General features: G+C 43.6%; 2 protein-coding genes across 2 annotated transcripts; both read left to right on the plus strand.

Annotated features, from left to right (window-relative positions):
- Positions 1 to 1,095: 1,095 nt before the first annotated feature.
- LOC106487949 (olfactory receptor 5J3-like) lies at positions 1,096 to 2,034 on the plus strand. The gene has a single exon (XM_013946763.2). It carries the CDS (start codon positions 1,096 to 1,098, stop codon positions 2,032 to 2,034), a length of 939 nt encoding a protein of 312 aa, XP_013802217.2.
- A 4,157-nt stretch (positions 2,035 to 6,191) lies between these two features.
- Positions 6,192 to 7,145, plus strand: LOC106487948 (olfactory receptor 5J3-like). Its single transcript, XM_013946762.2, has one exon. It carries the CDS (start codon positions 6,192 to 6,194, stop codon positions 7,143 to 7,145), a length of 954 nt encoding a protein of 317 aa, XP_013802216.1.
- Positions 7,146 to 18,450: the final 11,305 nt, after the last annotated feature.

Here is an 18,450-nt window from a genome sequence, read left to right on the forward strand (position 1 = left end):
CTCAGAACAGCATCATCAATTCTGAAATGAATTCTTAAGAAGTAAAGCATAAGCAACATGAATAAGATTTCTTCTTCTGATGCTTGGAAAATAAGAAATACGATGACTCTATAGCTTTTTAATTCTTTTTTAGATATTTTGACTTATATATGACATTTCAAAAATACTGAGCTAGCATGAAAGGTAAGTAAGTCGTGGATTTAAAGCTACATTGCTGATTTACAGCCTCATTTCTTGACTAAGGAATGTTTCTGGCCCCTGTTAATGAAGACAGTGTTCTCTGTCCTGAGCTGAGCAGTACCCAGGAGTTTCTACCGGCTCTCTGACTGTCTTCTGCATTGCTAGTGAAACTGGTTTGGGTCTGACTTCTTGTTTTAATCTTCCTCTCCTGTACAGTTGCTGCTGCTAGGTCCATGGCACTTGGACCAGTTTGGATGACATACAATCACATGCATCAAACCAGGGTTTGTGAAGAAAGTGGTCTGCTTGAAAACCTCTGATTTGGGGAGATTTCTTCAAAATTGTTCCAAGCAATGGGCAAAACTGAGTGCTTGGGGCCTCCTAAAAAGGAATCCCTTCAGTAGACTGTTACTTATGGTTTCATGAACAGGTCAAGTCAAAGCACCAGTCAGTTCAGAAAACATTAGTCATTATGTTTTGAAAGACTAACTCAATTTGCATCACAGGAAGAAACATGCTTGAAGAGGCTGTGAAGTCTCCATTACCACTGGTATAATGGAACTCTGCCATGGAGCTGGACAGTAGGCTAGAGGATTTCTTGGGTGCCTTCACTTCCTAAGAAATTTACACTGCCCATGGACTCTGATGGGTTTACTCCCTAACTCTTCATGAATACTAGAGGTTGCTTCACCTTGTGTCACAGAAAGGTGGCTATGGAAGAGAAAAGGAAAGAAAGGAGACCAGTGAAAGGAAGGCAGAAGTGAAATCTTCTTATTGCTTTAGATGAAAAAGCTAGGACTGGAACTGATCAATTAAGATCATTAAGACTGTGGTGGGAAATGCTAACAATCCATCCCCTACACTGATATGGGGCTCTTCTTCTCTATTCCAGCAGGCAGCAATTAAGTGAAACTGATGGCTGAAGACAATCATACCACCGTGACTAGCTTCGTTTTCACAGGATTAACTGATAGACCAGACCTGCAGCTTCCACTCTTTGTTGTCTTTTTACTGATTTATGGAATGACCTTGCTGGGCAATCTAGGGTTGATCTTGGTCATTAGGTTTGACCCACAGCTGCACACCCCTATGTACTTTCTCCTCAGCAACTTGTCCTTCCTGGATGTCTGCTACTCTTCCACTGTCACTCCCAATATGCTGCTCCATTTTTTGACAGTGGTACAGGGAGTTTCCTGTGGTGGGTGCATTACACAGTATAGCTTCTTTGCAGTTTTTGCCACCACCGAGATGTTTCTCCTGGCTTCAATGGCATATGACCGCTATGTGGCCGTTTGTAACCCGTTGCTATACACTGTCATTATGACCAAAAAGGTCTGCATACTCTTAACAGCTGGCTCATATCTGGGAGGTATTGTAAATTCGCTGATTCATACCCATGGCTTGTTGAGACTGTCTTTTTGCAGCTCCAATGTCATCAACCACTTTTTCTGTGATCTCCTCCCTCTCCTAAAACTCTCCTGTAGTGATATCCATCTCAACAATTTCCTTGTTTTCGTTTTTGGCACTTCATTTCAGACAATCACTTTCACAGTCGTCATCATTTCTTACTTTTTCATCATTGTCACTGTGCTGAAGATCCGCTCTGCCAAGGGCAGGCAAAAAACTTTCTCCACCTGTGCCTCCCACTTCACGGCTGTGTTCACATTTCATGGCACAATTCTATTCATGTATTTCTGCCCCAGGTCCAGCTCTTCACTGAGTACTGATAAAATAGTTTCTGTCTTCTACACAGTGGTCATTCCTATGCTGAACCCCTTGATTTACAGCTTGAGAAACAATGATGTGAAATGTGCTGCAAGGAAACTCTTGAAGAGGGGGGTCTTTACATGCTGAAAGCCTTCCAGAACTGCATGGGGGTAACTACAGGGAAAGTGTGGATAGTTATAGAAACTCTATTCACTTTGATATGGGTTATCAAATACTGGATCCTTTACATAACCTTATAGAAGATATGTGTCATGAAGATTGTTACTTGAAGGATGTGCAATAGGGAAATATATGGCAATTAGTCCTGTTCCTAATGCCTTATTTCAGCAAATGCCTAGTCAATACGACACATATGCTCTCCACCACAGAAGTCTTAAGTCACCTAGCAGTTCTTTGGACACCAAATGTGGGAACAATCATCATCTGCCTAATTTAAATATTTAGAAGTTTTATATCTAGTTCAAACATACTCCGTTTCTCTAACCAACGAAGAGACATAGGCACCCCAAAATTTTAGCAGTCCTTCCCAAGAAAGGTGTTTAAGACAGACTAGATGCAATTTCCCTCTGAAGCTGCCTATTTTTACTATTGACTATACAAAGATCTAACGTGACTAGCTTAGACCAAAAACTGAACTGCCCAAATTTATGTCTTTAAACCTCACCTCAAGGCTTTAAAGATTCCTTGTGATTACAGTTATTACCACCACCTGCAGCCCTAGCACTAGGCAAAGCAAGAATTAATATTGACAGTACCATTTGTAGGATTCAAAGTGTTTCTATATGCTCTGGAAATATAGCAACCAGGCAAGCTGAAAGGTGACTTGCAGTTGTCTAGGAAGAAAATAAAAAGAGAGGGGAAACTGCATACTGCTTGCCTTGCTGTAAACACATGGCATGGGTGGTAAAGCCAGAGGAACTTCTCCAGAAGGCTGCACATACAATGGAGCAGCATTTTGCTCCATGTGCATGATTTGATGACCCTGGTTACGATTTCTTCCTCAAATACACATCAGAGCTTCAGTGAGGAAATTAAACAGGCTTTGGCTCATGGAAGCCTCATAGACTGAATCTTACCAAGTTTGGTTCACAGACATCGGATTAAAGCTGTTGCATAGATTACTGTAGGTCTCATGCTATCTACTGATGAGAACTGTAAACAGTATGAGAAATATGTCTGCCTCTTGCCTGCAGTGTCTCCTCCCAAAACAAGGTTTACATTCAAGTTTGCCCCTTGATGTCCCTTCTAGGTACCTCATAAGTCTGGGTTTTCAGCACACATCCATTAGAGTCTCTCACAGACACCTCACAGTGAGTGCCCCCGTTCCCTTCCCCACCTTTGGAACAGTAGATATTAAAGGATATTTCCATGCTTGAAGTCTCTTAGAAGCTCCCCCTCCCATTACTCATACCTTCCACCTAGTGATTGCATGCATAGTCAAGCAGAAGAAAGAGTTTGCTCTTGAAGACCATTGGGAAGAGGTTAAGAAAAAACAGAAATGAAATTACTAAACTGCTTTTATGCGCAATTTCAAGGTTTTTTTTTTATTTCTTGGTGCTATAGCTTCCTCTTTCTTGGACACATGCCTCTTCCAGTGCAAGTATTATCTCAGCCTATAGCACAATGCTTTTTCTTGGTCTTTCATACAATGCCTCTTTTCCCAATAAGATTGTTTCTTGGGATTTGTGAATACTCATGATACAGGTCTCTGCTCCAGATATGAATAAAGGTCCTGCAGAACTCTTCAAACATGTCTGTGTTTGCAACTGCTTTACTGAGCCTCTGGCTCTGGGTCTTTATAGAGGCAACAAAATCTTACGTGAATGAGTGAAACAAAGTGAAAATAACACAAACCATCAGTTAAACTCTTCATCCTATCTTCTCAACAAGAGCATAATCCTCTATGAGACTCGTACTTTGTTTCACAAATACTCTTTCTCTCTTTTTTCCTACTGTTGTCTGCAGGGTCCTAACTCAGGTGTAAATATGTACATTTTTAATATGTACATTTTTAATTTGTAAGAGGTCAGGTGACTTTTAGCTCAATAAAAAATCATCATCAAAGCATTTTAAGTTTCCTATTTGGAGGACATCTTTTCTATTATTTGGTCAGCCAAGAAAACAGGACCTTTGTTCTTTTATTATTGTTTGGGTTTTTTTTAACAGCATAAGTAACCGATCAAGTATAATATTCACCTGCAATCATAATGTGTTCTCCATCAGTTGAAGACCTTAATTTAGGATGGGCTGAGCTGCATCACTGGCTATCAAACAGTGGTGCATTTCTCTCAGCCATCCAAACATTAGCCAACTCTTGTCTGAAAAACAATGACCCAGAGTGGTGAGCAGAGATAATTTTGCTGCAAACTGGGTAACTGAGGACTGTAAACATACTCATTTTGTGCATGTTGCTGTGGGAGACCAGACTTCTGCTTGCCTGTTTAAAGGCTCCCATGAGGACACTTTAATGATGTCCTTTGTGTTTGATCCAAAAAATATTAGCTGAGAACTCAGTTGTTCGTGAGGGTTCAGTTCCTAATAGCTGAATTAGCGAATGGGTGCAGTAGCAGGTCCTGACATGATCTCTCAAGTTTGAGGGATGAGCTGTTGTTCTGTGCCACCCACAAGCATGAAACAATATTGCTTCTCTTCTGTGGAGGGAAGAGGATTATCTGATCTCTTCCCGAATGTCTTCAGGCACCTCGCACTATCATGTCAATACAATGAGCAACCACATATATTTCATTTGTTTGCGTGTTTTCACTAAAGAGAAATTACAGATCACAGACATGAGTTAGGTAAGATCTTGAAAGGGACCAGAAGATCCAGCTGAAAATTAGATAAGAAGGCCTCTTTGTATCGACAGACAGAGGTTGCGATGGCATCTTTGTCAATGAGATTGAAATCCAGACTTCTGCGGTGTTGGAGCATTTGGAGGCTAAGGATTGGAGAGTGTGTGAAGTGCGGCTGAGCTGTACAATCCAGGTATGTCCTTAATAGTATTAGCACTGAACTGTCAGTTTAGCACTGATGGCACCCATGTTCTAGGCACCACAAGCACATACCAATGGACCGTTTTAAGAAATTCAGGGTCTGAATACACAGGAAAGAACAGAATGGGAAAAGCAATACTACTGTCTGCATTTTACACCTGGAGAGCTCAAAGGAGCTTGCCTGCTTGTTTGTTTGCTTTGCATAAAATCACATAGTGAATTGTAGCATTAGCAAGATGGTCAGATCACTTCAACCATTAGACCAAACGTGGTACACAAAAATGTGTACAACCTCTGTGGGATAGATTTCACTGAACTTTAGATTTCTCCATTAATTGCTTATGTGGTGAGTTAAACATCTCAGCTGCCTTTATGGCTAATTGAAAGAGACAGGACTTCTCAGGGAGAGGCTTCTAGGCTGCTCCCTCCTTTCAAAAGCTGGGGGGTGCTCATGTCTGAAATTGGTAGGATGAACAGTTGACTGAGGTACTGATCATAGAGGGACCCTAGCTGATTTAGAAGTCTAGATAAATTTTAGAGATGTAAATGGTAATTGTCTGACTATCTAAAAAAGTTCCTTTCTGATCTTGAGTCAAAATCTAGGAAGAGGCCCAGATGCCTAAAAATTAAGTTATGGTAACTCTTCCTGCATTATGTTTTTGTATTTTTCGTGAGTTATTTGTGGATAAAACATAGAATCAGTCATGAGGAGAGGGACCAGATCTCGCCTCTTACCCCATTGCAGTCATGGACTCTCCCCTACAAAGTAAAAGCTTTGGATCTGCATTAATTTAGTCAGAACATAGACCCAGACTTGTAACTCTCACTTTCTACTTCGGTGTTCTAAAAAGCTGGCTGCTGTGAAATGTCACCTCTTCTTCCATTGACATATTGAGAGGAAGCAGCCACTGAGAGTGCCTTTTGAGGAGAGCCACATCCTGCCTGAGCCGCAGACACAACACTGCACGAGTCAGTCAGGCTCCCTCTACTAGTGACTGAGTAGAAATAGGCACTTTTATAGGCTAAAGAGAGAGACAAGACAATGAGTTTAGATGAGAAACCATGAGGCTGGTCTGATTGGTAAAAATAGAATCAGCATTTTGGAGGAAGCTTTGAAAAATCTGAGCCCCACAAAATGAAAGCAAGGTCCAGGTACTTAATCCCAGCCTTTGCCCTACCTGACAGTGGATTATTCCATGGGCTATACTCATAAACAACCTTGTCTTCCTTTCTTATTTATATAGTCATCACACATCTCATCTCAGCATGTAGGCTGTTACAGATGTATGCATGGCAGTAAACAATCACACAACAGTGACCCATTTCATCCTCTTGGGACTGACAGCTCGCCTAGAACTACAGTTCCCACTCTTTGTGATGATCCTACTAATCTATGTCATCACCCTTGTGGGTAATCTTGGAATGATTGGCTTGATCAGGATTGACCTCCAACTTCACACACCCATGTACTTCTTCCTCATTAACTTGTCAATTGTGGATCTCTGCTATTCTTCAGTTTTTGCTCCAAGGATGCTGGTAAACTTCTTAGTGAAGAATAAGACTATTTCTTACTCTGCATGTATTGCCCAGCACTTTTCATTTGTTGTGTTTGTGACCACAGAGGGATTGCTGCTGGCTGTCATGGCCTATGACCGTTATGTAGCTATTTGCAACCCACTACTTTACATCACACTTATGTCCAAGAAAGTTTGTATTTGGCTGGTGGCTGGATCATATTTAGGGGGACTCTTGAACTCATTGATACATACTTGTGGCTTACTGAAGTTGTCATTCTGCGGACCTAATATCATCAACCATTACTTCTGTGATACAAACCCACTGTTGAAACTTACTTGCTCTGATGACCGTATCAATGAGATTATGCTTGTAACCCTCTCTGGGATCATAGCGATGTCCACACTCCTAATTGTCATCATCTCCTATCTCTACATCCTCTTCTCAGTCCTGAGAATGAGCTCCACGGGCAGGCACAAAGCCTTCTCCACCTGCGCCTCGCATCTGACAGCTGTAACCCTATTCTATGGGCCCGTGAGCTTAAGCCACATACAGCCCAGTTCGAGATACTCACTGGAACAAGAGAAGATCTCTGCAGTATGCTACACGCTGCTCATTCCTATGCTGAATCCGCTGATCTACAGCCTCAGGAACAAGGAGGTGAAAAATGCACTTAGAAGGGTGATGGAAAGGAAAAACTGCTGTTCATTGACTTGTTTATCAGAATAATCAATTCCCTAGAAAAGCCGAAAAGAGAGGGAAATATCAGTTCTGTACCAATGTTTTGATTTACACTAATTATATGTGCATAGGAATCAAATGTAAATGAAAAATTAGAGAAACTTTGACAGATACTTTTTAATATCTTGAAGAAACACGGAGACCTAAAGTGACTTTTTTTGGTCTGCCTGCTGTAACTTAAACATTTCGCTTAATTTTGGACATTAAAGCTAAATGGACATAAGGAAAATAATAATAACCCCCCCCCATCTTTACTCTTTGTTTTTTACCATGTTCCTGCAACTCTCCGACACATTTTTAATTTCCTAGTGGAGAAGATGAAATTTGTCTCCTAGTGTTTGGCTCCCATAACATATGTCTATGTTTTTTGGGTGAGGTTGTAGGAAAATATTTTAACTCTTTATTTCAAGGGACAGAGGCTTACAAATTCAAATGCATGCTTGCAGTGTTAGTTCCCAGGGGTGACTCTTGCATTACCTGTTTTTATTGTTGTTACTGTTTTTTATTGATATAGCTATATCACAGAAAGGAGCCCAGGATGATATTGGACTAGCACTATCTACATATAAAGTCCTGTAAGTTCTGTCAATCAGCTTTACTAACCATGATTTCTTAGTAAATAAAAAAATAAAAAAGCCCAAATCCCCAATCAAATGTGGGAAACAACTCACTTTCCCACTGACGGACATTTTTTCATTGTCATTATGAGCTGTCAGCTGAGCAGTCTGTCTGTCCTCTTCACTTTCTGTGCACCTTTGTAAATGAGGTGTCTTTCTGGTCTTCCAGAAACGAGGCACCCCGAATTATCTGAACTGTCTATAAATTATGAGGAGATGCTCTTCCGTAGCAGTATCATGATTGGATACGTGCAAGAGAGAAGATTATCCAGTGCCCCGTGGTTTTATCTGTATTAAGCCTACAGTGGATACAACTGTGATGCATAACCTGGCATTCAGCAATAGCAAGATTTGGTGGGTATGAACTAGGCTTTTTGTGAGTAGTTTTTTCACACGTTACCTGAACCAGTGCAACAGTCAAGAGGAAAGAAATGCAGAATGGGATGATGTTGTTTGCATATTCTTTCATTCACTGCCTATGAGAAACAGATTAACAAGGATTTGCTTGGCTATTTTTTGCATGAATACCCATGATCAGAGGTTAATGAGAATACCAAGCTTTCAGGCAGTGTATTACAGTGCTTTAGAATGGTGAAAGCAATCAAATCTCAAGGTGAAGAAAGACCATCTCTTGATCACACTTCCTTCATGTGCAAATTAGGCAGATAGATGCTGTTAGTTTAGATTTCATGGTACATTAACTTGGTAATCAGTTCCCTCCTCCCTTTTTGCCCGTCCCCTCATAGGACCTCCCCTTTCTCTCGAGCCCAGAACCGTGCTAATTAATTTCTAACAAACTGCATGTAAAAGTGCATGCAAATAAGTGCATGCATCCCACTTTCACATCATCTGAATTCATTTGCCTGCAACTACACTACAGACTAGCTGTATAATACACCCTGCATAATACAGGGTGTTCTGGAGTGAGCTCTATAGATCCATCTATATATATATAAAAGGGAAATCCATATATATATATATATATACAAAAAAGGGAAAAAATCCTAATGACACACATATCTTTCAGAATAGAGGTTTCTGAAAACTTTTTGCCCAGGAATTGTTTCCAATACCAAAAGCAGAAATAAAAAACAGTGCAAGTCAGAATAAAATCACACTTGGCGGAGGGGGGGAGGGGAGGACTCAAAACCTGATGTGAATCTAAATTGGCCCCAACTACAATTTTTTTCAGAGCTATAAATCAGAAGAATTTCTTTCTTTGCTATAGGCTTTGAGGAATCATCTTGTTTCTGACTGAGCCATTCCCTACTTTCTTATTTAGTTGAGAACTCCAGAAAGTGCTCCGAAAACTGTGCAAAAAACATTTCCCAGATCATACATTGTTTCCATTCTGGGAGTGTTGAATGCAAATACTGAATTTGCAGTGGAAGTATTGGAGTATTATCTCAAAACACTTCAATCCTACGCTATCTTGTGGTAACTTGACATTTTTCATTAAAATATTTCCAGTCTTAAAAGGTTTCCAAAAAAAAAAAAAAGAAAAAAAGGCTTCTTTGGAGGCATGGTAATAAACCCGGAGCAGGTTAGATCCCACTTAATTCTTTATCTGTGTAGGTCTATGCAGATCAGGGTGAGCTTTTGTGAGGCATTGGGGATAGTCATTATCAGCAACTCGAGGATCATTCAGTTGCCTAACATAAACATAAACTACCTAATCCACCAAAAGTATAAAGTTAGGAAATTAAGGCCAATAGGGAAAGGGTGAACAAGGGTGGGCTGTTCATCTGGGAGGGGATGAGGGTGGTAAAAGGGAAGAAGTGGGGACGGGAAAAGAGGAATAATGTTATCAATGCTTTACAGGGGTACCTATCAAACAGCCCTATGCCTGATCAGCGCAGCTTGGAGCAGGACGACAAGCACATTATCGCTTTGACTAGAAGCATGTCTGACTTACTTACTTCCATGGTCCGGGGAGACCTGGTGTGCTTTTCCTACCTAACACGAGAGCGGGAGCCTCAGAAGGGATAAACTAAACAGTCTAACACTGTTAAATTATCTGGATTCATGCATGATCTGTTACATATGTGCCTAGGCTGACAGCGTCATGCCTCTGACGAAATGAGAAATGGAATGAGCATATCTTTTGACCTATTTCCAGAGTCAGATACTTGCACATTTGTTTGCATATGAGCTCACAAAATAACTGCAATGAAATCTGACAGGAAGCTCAGCCGGAGTAATTTCTATTATTCTCCAAACTAAGCAGTATAACTGTGTTGGATTTGGAACAAGAAAGTCTAAAAAAAGGGGAAAAAATGCAGTTACAGAATGAGAGATTTAAGGGGCAAATCCTCAGACAATGCATGGTTGTAAAGCTCCACTGGCTGTAAGCAAACCTGATCATTTTTGTAGCAGTTAGAAGATGATCTTGAAGCAGCGATTTAGCCAAAACCTATTTGCAAGTAGGGAAGGAAAGATGAAAGAAAATTTTCTAGCACTACTCTATCACATACATGTAAATACATGGAATAGAAGAAGTTATCTGAAAGAATTTCCTGTTTCTATAATCCCTACATGAGCTCATCTTGCCTTGTGCTTTGCAAGCATACTTCATCTAGTCTTATTTTGCAACTTAATTGGTCCTTTCTCTTTCTTCTGCATGTTAATTGTTCACATTACCATCTGTCTCATCTAACATCGGTAAAAAGGTCATAATGAACATAACAGATGAAAAATGTATTGAATTTAGCATAGATATTGACAAGAAGGAATGAAATAAAATTGTATGTAACTGGGATGTTAGCATTTCTGATATTAACAGTGTAGTGCTAAACTCATACTGAACACCGAGGGTTCGATTTCGCTGCCTGAATGGGGGAGCATGCAGCCATTTGGGATACCCTGAGCGTATTATTAGCAGAATTTCACTAACTGTAGTAGAAGCTTAGGCACCTCTAGTTTATACGTCTACACTCATAATGTATACAACTGACAGTTTATTTGCATGAGTATGCTGTTGCACAAATTCTTCATGTCCTCATGCTCCAGTATTAGCAACCAATTTCTCATTATACTCCTGGCTCTACTTTATCACTGTTTCAATATTATAGTGTAGGGGCTGAACCACAAGAAAGGGGAAGTATTCTACCAGATAGTCTGACATGAAAGCAAGTATATTCCTGGAGCCACCTCAAGCTGCTGCTCAGTAAGTCCCTATTTGTAGTGGAAGACAAAAATTCGGTGAGATACTGACCCCCAGCACTTTTTGTCTCTGGATTAATGGCAAAAATGGGACTTTTCTTTTTTCTTTTTCTCTACTCTCATAGGAGGCAAAACAAACTCTACTAAATGGCAAAGGAAAACAGCACCATAGTGCTAGATTTCATTTTCCTAGCATTCTCGGATCACCCAGAGCTGCAGGCCCCGCTCTTTGTGGTGTTGCTCATGATCTACATTCTCACTCTGGTGGGAAAGCTTGGAATGATTGTGTTGATAAGGATTCACTCTCAATTTCATACCCCCATATGCTTCTGCCTCAATCTATTCTTATTTGCGTTATTCTTCCATTACTGCATCTGGATGTTTACTTACTAACAAAAGGGTGAAGAGGGGAAAACTGGACCTCTGTTTTGCTTTGATTGTCAGAACACTAGGGGCTTTTTATTTATAAATACTCAATGCATGCTTGTTTCTCTGTCTGTCTCAGAGTGTAGAGGACTGCAATGAACACTTTTACTTTTCTAAAAAAATGTTAATAATATAATAAGCTCAAATAAAAATAGAGACTTCCATGTTTATCAAATAACTGGATGAGTGACTCCACCTAGTAGGAGAACAGCCTGCAGCTGAGGCAGGAGCACTGGTTTGGAGCAGTCAAGTCTACATAAGTTAGGATGAGCTGAGCTGAGCTGAGCTGAGCTGAGCTCACCTCACCTCTGGAGGTGGACTTCAAAGGAACTGCACTGGTTAGTGTCACCTTAGAATTTGACCCATCTAATTTAATACAGAAAATTCACTTGGCATAATCTGGGTACAGAATTCCTTTGTCTCCAATGGAACAAAAATAATGTAGACCAACTGAAGTTTCAGGAAAGTTGTACCAATCAAGGTGAACAGGTATTTCAGGCTGAGTAGCTACCTGAAGTAATCACATTGAATTCACGCAAATGTAAGTACATTTCAAATCTTAATTCACCTATCTCTTTATAAATTAGTGTACCATTAAGAGAACTGAATGTTTCTTGTATTAATTTCTGCATGAAAAGCCTACTAACAGATGTTGACTTATTTACTTTGCTTCAGCGATAGTCAAAATGAACAGCAATCACAGAATGTGTCCTGCTCTAATCTGTTGTCCTTTAGAGTCTAGCCAAACGTAGTCTTTGTGTCAAAGGGAAAAAGATGTGTGATATTACTCAGAGCTGTTCAGAATTTGCTTATTCCAGGAGCTGTCATGTTTGCTTCATTCTCCAAGGTCATAAGAAAGCAGTCAAAATGCTGTTACTAAGCATAACTGTTACTGCCAAGGTTTCACACACCCCTGTTAGATTGAAGTCTCAGTAGGAACCACTGCTACTTGTGCAAATATAAGGAGAGATTCTTGCTTCATATTTTGCAGTTCAGTTGAGTTGGAGGGTAGGGCGGGGAGGAATGAAAGAACAGAGGAATGAAGGAGACTGCTCATCTCACAGAGCCAAATGCTAAACACATTTTCCACAAGAAAAAGCCCATCTTCTGAATGCTATGTACATTGCTTTGTTTTTTCTCTTCCACAGTACTATGTCACAACATTTGCCTCAGTTCATATCTGGAAATTAAAAGAATTCTCCGAGAGATTTAACCACCTATGTCTTCTCCAGAATCACAACGGTCAACTGGGCACGAGGGGCGGGGCCACCTAACGGCCCCCTGGGCGCGCGCGGGGAGAGGGGGAGGGTCATGACCAAGGGTCCCCAGAGCGCGGGAGCTAACGGCCGCCTGCTGGGCGCTACCGGTCAGTGACAGTCAGCGGGGAGAGCCGGCTGCGGGAGAGGCGCGGGGGGGGGGGCGGCGCTGCTCCCCGGCCCCGCTGAGGGGAGGGAGGGAGGGAGGCCTGGCCTGGCCTGGCCCGGCGCCGGCAACAAAAATCTCTTTCTAGAGCTAGCACCCAAGACAAGTCAGTCTGCAGACACCTAAGAAAAGTGAAGAGGGAGATTCTTGTACCTTTCCCTTCCAAAGGAGGCCAGTCTTTCAGCTTTGCTTAGTTCACCCTTCTTTACCTCTCTTATTTTACCTGAAACAATTAAAGAAGGCGTTTGAGCCAAACAAAGCAGACTCGGTGTCCTTGTAGTGAGAGAATTTGCTCCAGGAATGGTTTGAAAGGCTGTTTATACCGAATTTACTGAGTCCATGTCCTACTTCTCCAAGGAAAGAGCACCCCGTGCTCTCTAGCTTGGTGACTAGTGGCCACAGGAGGTAGAATAGCTTCACAAAAGGACCAAGAAGCACCAGCCTCCAGCTAGTTAATATGCTAGTAGCCTAAAAAAATATAAGCACATTGAAAACATCAAAAAGTAAATTTATTATCCCTTGGCAGCTCTTGTATATACTGCTCTGGATACTTGGTTTCATCATAGCCAACCAATCAACTTGTTTTTTAATAGCCAGAGCATGGTTCCCCTGTAAACATTCCCCAGAGCTGCACAGCACCCTGCAGCTAGGGCACCTTATCCTTGTCCCCAAGCTAGCTGTAGTCGTGAGACAAGCAGAGCTGGCAATAATATTTACAGTTATGGCCATGGTTATACAATGTATGACCAAGCTCACAAAAGTTTCTCACCCCAAATATCCTTCCTGACATCTTAACACCATAATAATGTTCATCGTGTAAAGGAAGGAAACAGGTCTTGGGATAACTAAACCTGTTGTTCGGCTTAGAAATCCCCCAACCCTCATTCCTCTCGGATAGGAGGATGATACATACATTAACAAGTAGCAGATCCTCAGACAAGGAGATGTCACTCAGTGCGACCTCCTTGTGCACAGAGGACCCCAGTTTGTCATGCAGCTCTTCTGCTCAGCTTAACAGCTCTGCATCTGTCAGATCACTGCTGTAAGTGCTGTGAGACTCCCAGCAAAACAGACATGATTGTTGCTGGCCTTTAGATCAGTTAAAGAGGGCTGCTTTTTGTCTGTAATTTTGGAGTGGGGGATAGAGAGTAGGGCTCTGCGTACCCCACCCCCAACAGCTTTTACAAGAATGATAGCCAGGCAGAAAGTCTGATCGAGACAGCGCTCTGACTTTGCTGGAGAGTATCGAGCCATCCTAAAAATTTCTCAGCATTCATAGTGCTTAAAGCAGTAGCGGGAGAATACAGAGTCATGCATACTGGCAGCTTCAAGGTGGAGCTGAGCACAATCACCAGGTTCAAACAGGCTGTGTAAATGGTCAAAAACTTGCTCTCCACCCTCAAACAAATGTTTCATAAGCTTCATGTAGTGAAAACTGATCTAAATTAACATATTGGTATTCTTCTCCACATTGCCTAGTCCTGAACCTCTGGATCGGCCATTCCCACTGCCAGACATGCTCCATGGAAGCCACGGGGTGGTCTGCTGCCTCCTCCACCACCTCTGCTGCATTTTGAGGGGGGGATCAGGGGGTAAAGCTGGGCTTTCAAATGACCTCCTGAGGACTTGGCAGAGCAGCTGGTGGCCAACCCTGGGAGATATCCTCATGATGTATGAAAGCCTCTTGCTCTGCAGGGGGCTGCAGTAACCGGGAAGTTGTTTCCAGGGGGTCATCTCACACCCTGGTGGGAGAAATGTTCACTGGCCCATCGGGTTCAGAAAAGCAGTTTGCACTTAAGAGCCCTTGTGATCCCTGTAACCCCTTGCCAACAAGATGCTTGCAGTGACACAAATTTCGTTTAGCTTTCCTAATTAGCAGTCTTCATTGAAACTATTTTTTTCTCTTTCGCTAGCCTGCAAGCCAAGGCCCCAGAAGCAACAGAACAATGAACTCTTTTTTTGAGCAGTGCCCTCCCAGTTACATCACAGAAAACATAATCATCACGGTCTTTGAGTGTTAAAACCGTTTACTCGCTGTTGCACCCCCCAAAAAACTGGCTTAGCTTTACCAATTAATGGCCTTGTTTGTAACTGAGTTTTGCTTCACTGTCCTGCGAACAATAGCCACAGCTTCATCAGCACAGCCAGCACTTGTATGAGTACCTTCCTGACTTCTGACAGCCTCTGTCATAGCACCGTCATCAGCCCGTTTATCACCTCCATCCCGCCTGCTGCTCCTCTGTCCTGAATAATAATCATGCTCATTCAGCTCTGCAACATCCCCATGGTTCTTCCTGCTCCGCCTCCATGGTCTATCAGGCCAGTCTTCACTGCATGCTTGGTCTGCCTCTTCTTTGCAGCATTGACCTAAGAACAAGAAAACACATATAGCACCAGCCTGCACCCCAGTAATGGTCTTAGAGGGAGCTGCAAGATCCCCCCACAACCATGAGCAAAGGGAACTCCTTCAGACCAGCCGCCCTCTCTGTGTGACACTCACCTCGAAATAATAGTTTGCAATTCACAGGCCCATTGGCCAGTTCTTCTGGTTCACATGATCTTTTGGGGGAATCTTTTCGGGGCTTTTTCTTGTCGTCCCCATGCACGTGTTCTTCTGAAGCCGGCATTTTGTTCTGGTTTTCCATTTCTGCAGACAGTGTTGCCCGTGCCTTAAAGCACTATGCAAAGCCCAAAGTCTGCCGCAGTAATACTGCATGGTCACCCTGTTGGGATGGGACTGGATGCAGGGGCCTTTTGGTTCAGCTCACAGAACTGGTCTCTGTTTTGTACCTGACAGCGTTTGCACAGGGGGCCCCTTGGTGGTCTCCGAGGAGGGGTCTGTAGCGCTTGGGCACGTTCCAGCATGTTTGTGCTCGCCACCCTTTTGGTGCCATCCCTCCACCCTCTTGAAGTTCCCCCCACCCCAGATGTGTTAGGGCTTGATCTGCAGCCTTGAGAAGTGGGAGGCCCCGAACCTGCTTTTTACTTTTTTTAATTACTTTCTATTCGCATTTAAACTTCCATTATTCATTCCATTACCTCTTATTAAAGGATGTTTTATCCATTTTAAACCTAGGCTTTTGTGGCTATGTATACTTAATTTATTTATTCTTATAAATGTGTATATATGTGCTTTGCATATACACATATCTAAATATATATGTAATAGCGTATGTATGGATAAATAAAACATGTTTTTTACATATTTGTACACTCATATCTATGTATATATATATTTCTATTAAAGTTCCTATTGCGTGTAAGTGACTATCTTAGGTAGAAGTGAGCAGCTAGGGTGGGTCTGTGCAAAAATGGAGAGGACATCCTGAAAAAAACCCTACAACATAAGGCACAGGCGTGTTGAAAGATGAGTGAAGGAGCAAGCCTCCTTCTGCCCTCTCCTAGCTTTGCAGTGCTTGACATTGTGGTGTCGGGGTCCTTTCAGTTCAGTTGCTTCTGCAGGTGAAAAGCAGGCTCACCGTGAACCCTGCACGGAAGGGGTCAGAGGTGTGGGGATCTTTCAGCCCAAGCTCTGCTAGGCTCTGACTCCTTCCTGGGCTGAAGTGGGTGGTGCCCGTAGTGCTCAAGGATTAGAGAAAAAGAACGGCTATGCAAGCATTGTCTCCTTTTGCTTTATTAGGAAAACATCTGTGAGGTGGAGAGAAAGCAGAAAGGCCGAGGAACAAACACCTCACTGCGTGAAAGCAAGAAACGGGCTGGTTTTGAGAGCGCCTGTGAAATGACATTGATCCACAGCAAAGTGAACTGCCACATCTCTTCTCTTCTCGCCTTCTTTTTTTCATTCTTGGTCCGAGAAGGTCTCGCCCTGTCTTCTGGCTAATGGCATTAGTTCTGGTTTGCCCTCTTCCCATGAACCTGCACTTGGTAAATGCAGGTGTACTCTGGGTTTCCCCAGTTGCTCTGTATGAGAAGTTTTATGTACTGAAAGGCCCTGGGAAGCTCGTTCTGTAAAGAAAATAAGGGGAAAAGCAACAGCTTGACTGGGGCGTAAAGAGCAACAAAACAATCGGTAGGTATCTGCCTCTGCCAGCCCTGCTGCTTCTGGGAAGGAGCAAGCTCTCGAAAGGGGGTGAGAGCAGCTGTGGACATTGGAGGCTCGCTGGTAGCAGGGCTGCTGGGAAGGCCGGGGACATGGGGAAACTCTTGCTGTGGGGGAAGGCATCTGGCATCTCCTTGCCACCGCCTGCCTCGGCTGGGCCTGTGTCCCCCTTCCCTCAGCCCCTTCCCTCTGCTGCTTTCTCTGTGCTAACAGAGAGGCCAGGCAGGCGCTCCTGCACGCAGGGCAGCCCAGTGTGCAACCCCGCCAAAGGCCTGCTATCTCCTCCAGCTGCCTTGCCAGCAGGAACGAGAGTGCGGGCAGAGGGAGGCACACTGGGAAGAGAAGATGCCGTCCACCCTGCTGCCAGGACTGACGGTGTTGCCCACTGGCCCCTCTGCCCAGGGAGAAACCATCCACAGTCTTTCTGCCACGGATTTGCAGGCAAACCTCTTTTCCTCCCAGGCATCTTGCCCACATGCACTTCCTTTACCTTCAGAGGGAAGGTCTGAATGGCCTCTTTTTCCTCGTCATACATGAAGGTCCCCAGGAGAGTTTCCTCTTCTCCTTCCGCATCCACTCCCTCAGAGACAGAGCACAAGGGGAGCAGGTCAGACTCGACAAAGAGGAACCGTGCACACTGCATGCGGACCTGTTATTCACCCAGCCCCTGCTGGGGCGCTAGCGGTAGGTGGGTGCAGGCTCTGGTGAAGCGGAGTCTGCTCCTTGAGTTTTGATCAAGAGCCTTGAGATGCTTGGCCAAAACAAGTCTTAAGAGCGATAAAGCCATCCCGTCCCTGGAAATAGCCCCTCAGGCCACTGCAGTGCTCAGGAGAAGCCAGGACACGACTCTCCAAGGATGCACAAAGACGAGCAGGTCCCCGTTAAGGGCTTTTCCCCATGGCCAGAGCCAAGCCAGAAGTGCCTGGCAAAGACTTACAGACACAGTGAAATCTCTGGGGGCGCTGCTGATGGTCCCAAATGAAGAGACTGCCTTGAGGATGTGCTGCACGGTGACAGCAGTCGGTCGGATTTGCGCAGGCAACCTAATGACCACCTGGCCCCGAGACCCTTGGAAAGGCCAGCAGTGCCCTGGGGAAACGTCCGGCTGCAAGCAAAAGGCAACAGCAAAGAGTAGTGAGGGAGTGGCAGAGCCAGCACCACTACCCATGTAGGCAGCAGCACAGGCACCTGTTTGTCTATGGGCTGTATTCCAGCTGATAAATGAATAGTGTGTGAGGAAATGGGCAGAAGCACGAGGCCTTCTTCCCCACCTGATAAAGGGCACTCTCAGTATTCCTGAAAAGAGGAAACTTTTGATTAGGAAAGCATGAAATCTGCCACCCCATATCCGAGTCAGGGTCCTACAGATAGAGCTCTGCCCAGCGGCTCTGCAGCTCCCCTCTCTCTCTCCCCCAAGCCTCCCACCCCATTGAAGAATGGAAGGGACTATCAGGGATGGGGTGGGCAAATGGGGGGCGCTAAGGAGAAACTCCTTCACCCAACTGTGACCAGGGCTTCTGGCAGGATGCTGCAGTTCTGTTCAGTACAGTGTTCCTCCTAAGGGGAACCACTAATTGTAGCAAGCCAAGCCCTGTATTAGACCTTA

The sequence above is a fragment of the Apteryx mantelli genome, chromosome 4 (genome assembly GCF_036417845.1).
Source record: "Apteryx mantelli isolate bAptMan1 chromosome 4, bAptMan1.hap1, whole genome shotgun sequence".
In the NCBI taxonomy this organism is placed as follows: Eukaryota; Metazoa; Chordata; class Aves; order Apterygiformes; family Apterygidae; genus Apteryx; species Apteryx mantelli.

What these genes read in the sequence shown, in the direction of transcription:
- LOC106487949 (XM_013946763.2), top strand. Translation starts at nt 1,096, where the DNA reads ATGGCTGAAGACAATCATACCACCGTGACTAGCTTCGTTTTCACAGGA.
- LOC106487948 (XM_013946762.2), top strand. Translation starts at nt 6,192, where the DNA reads ATGGCAGTAAACAATCACACAACAGTGACCCATTTCATCCTCTTGGGA.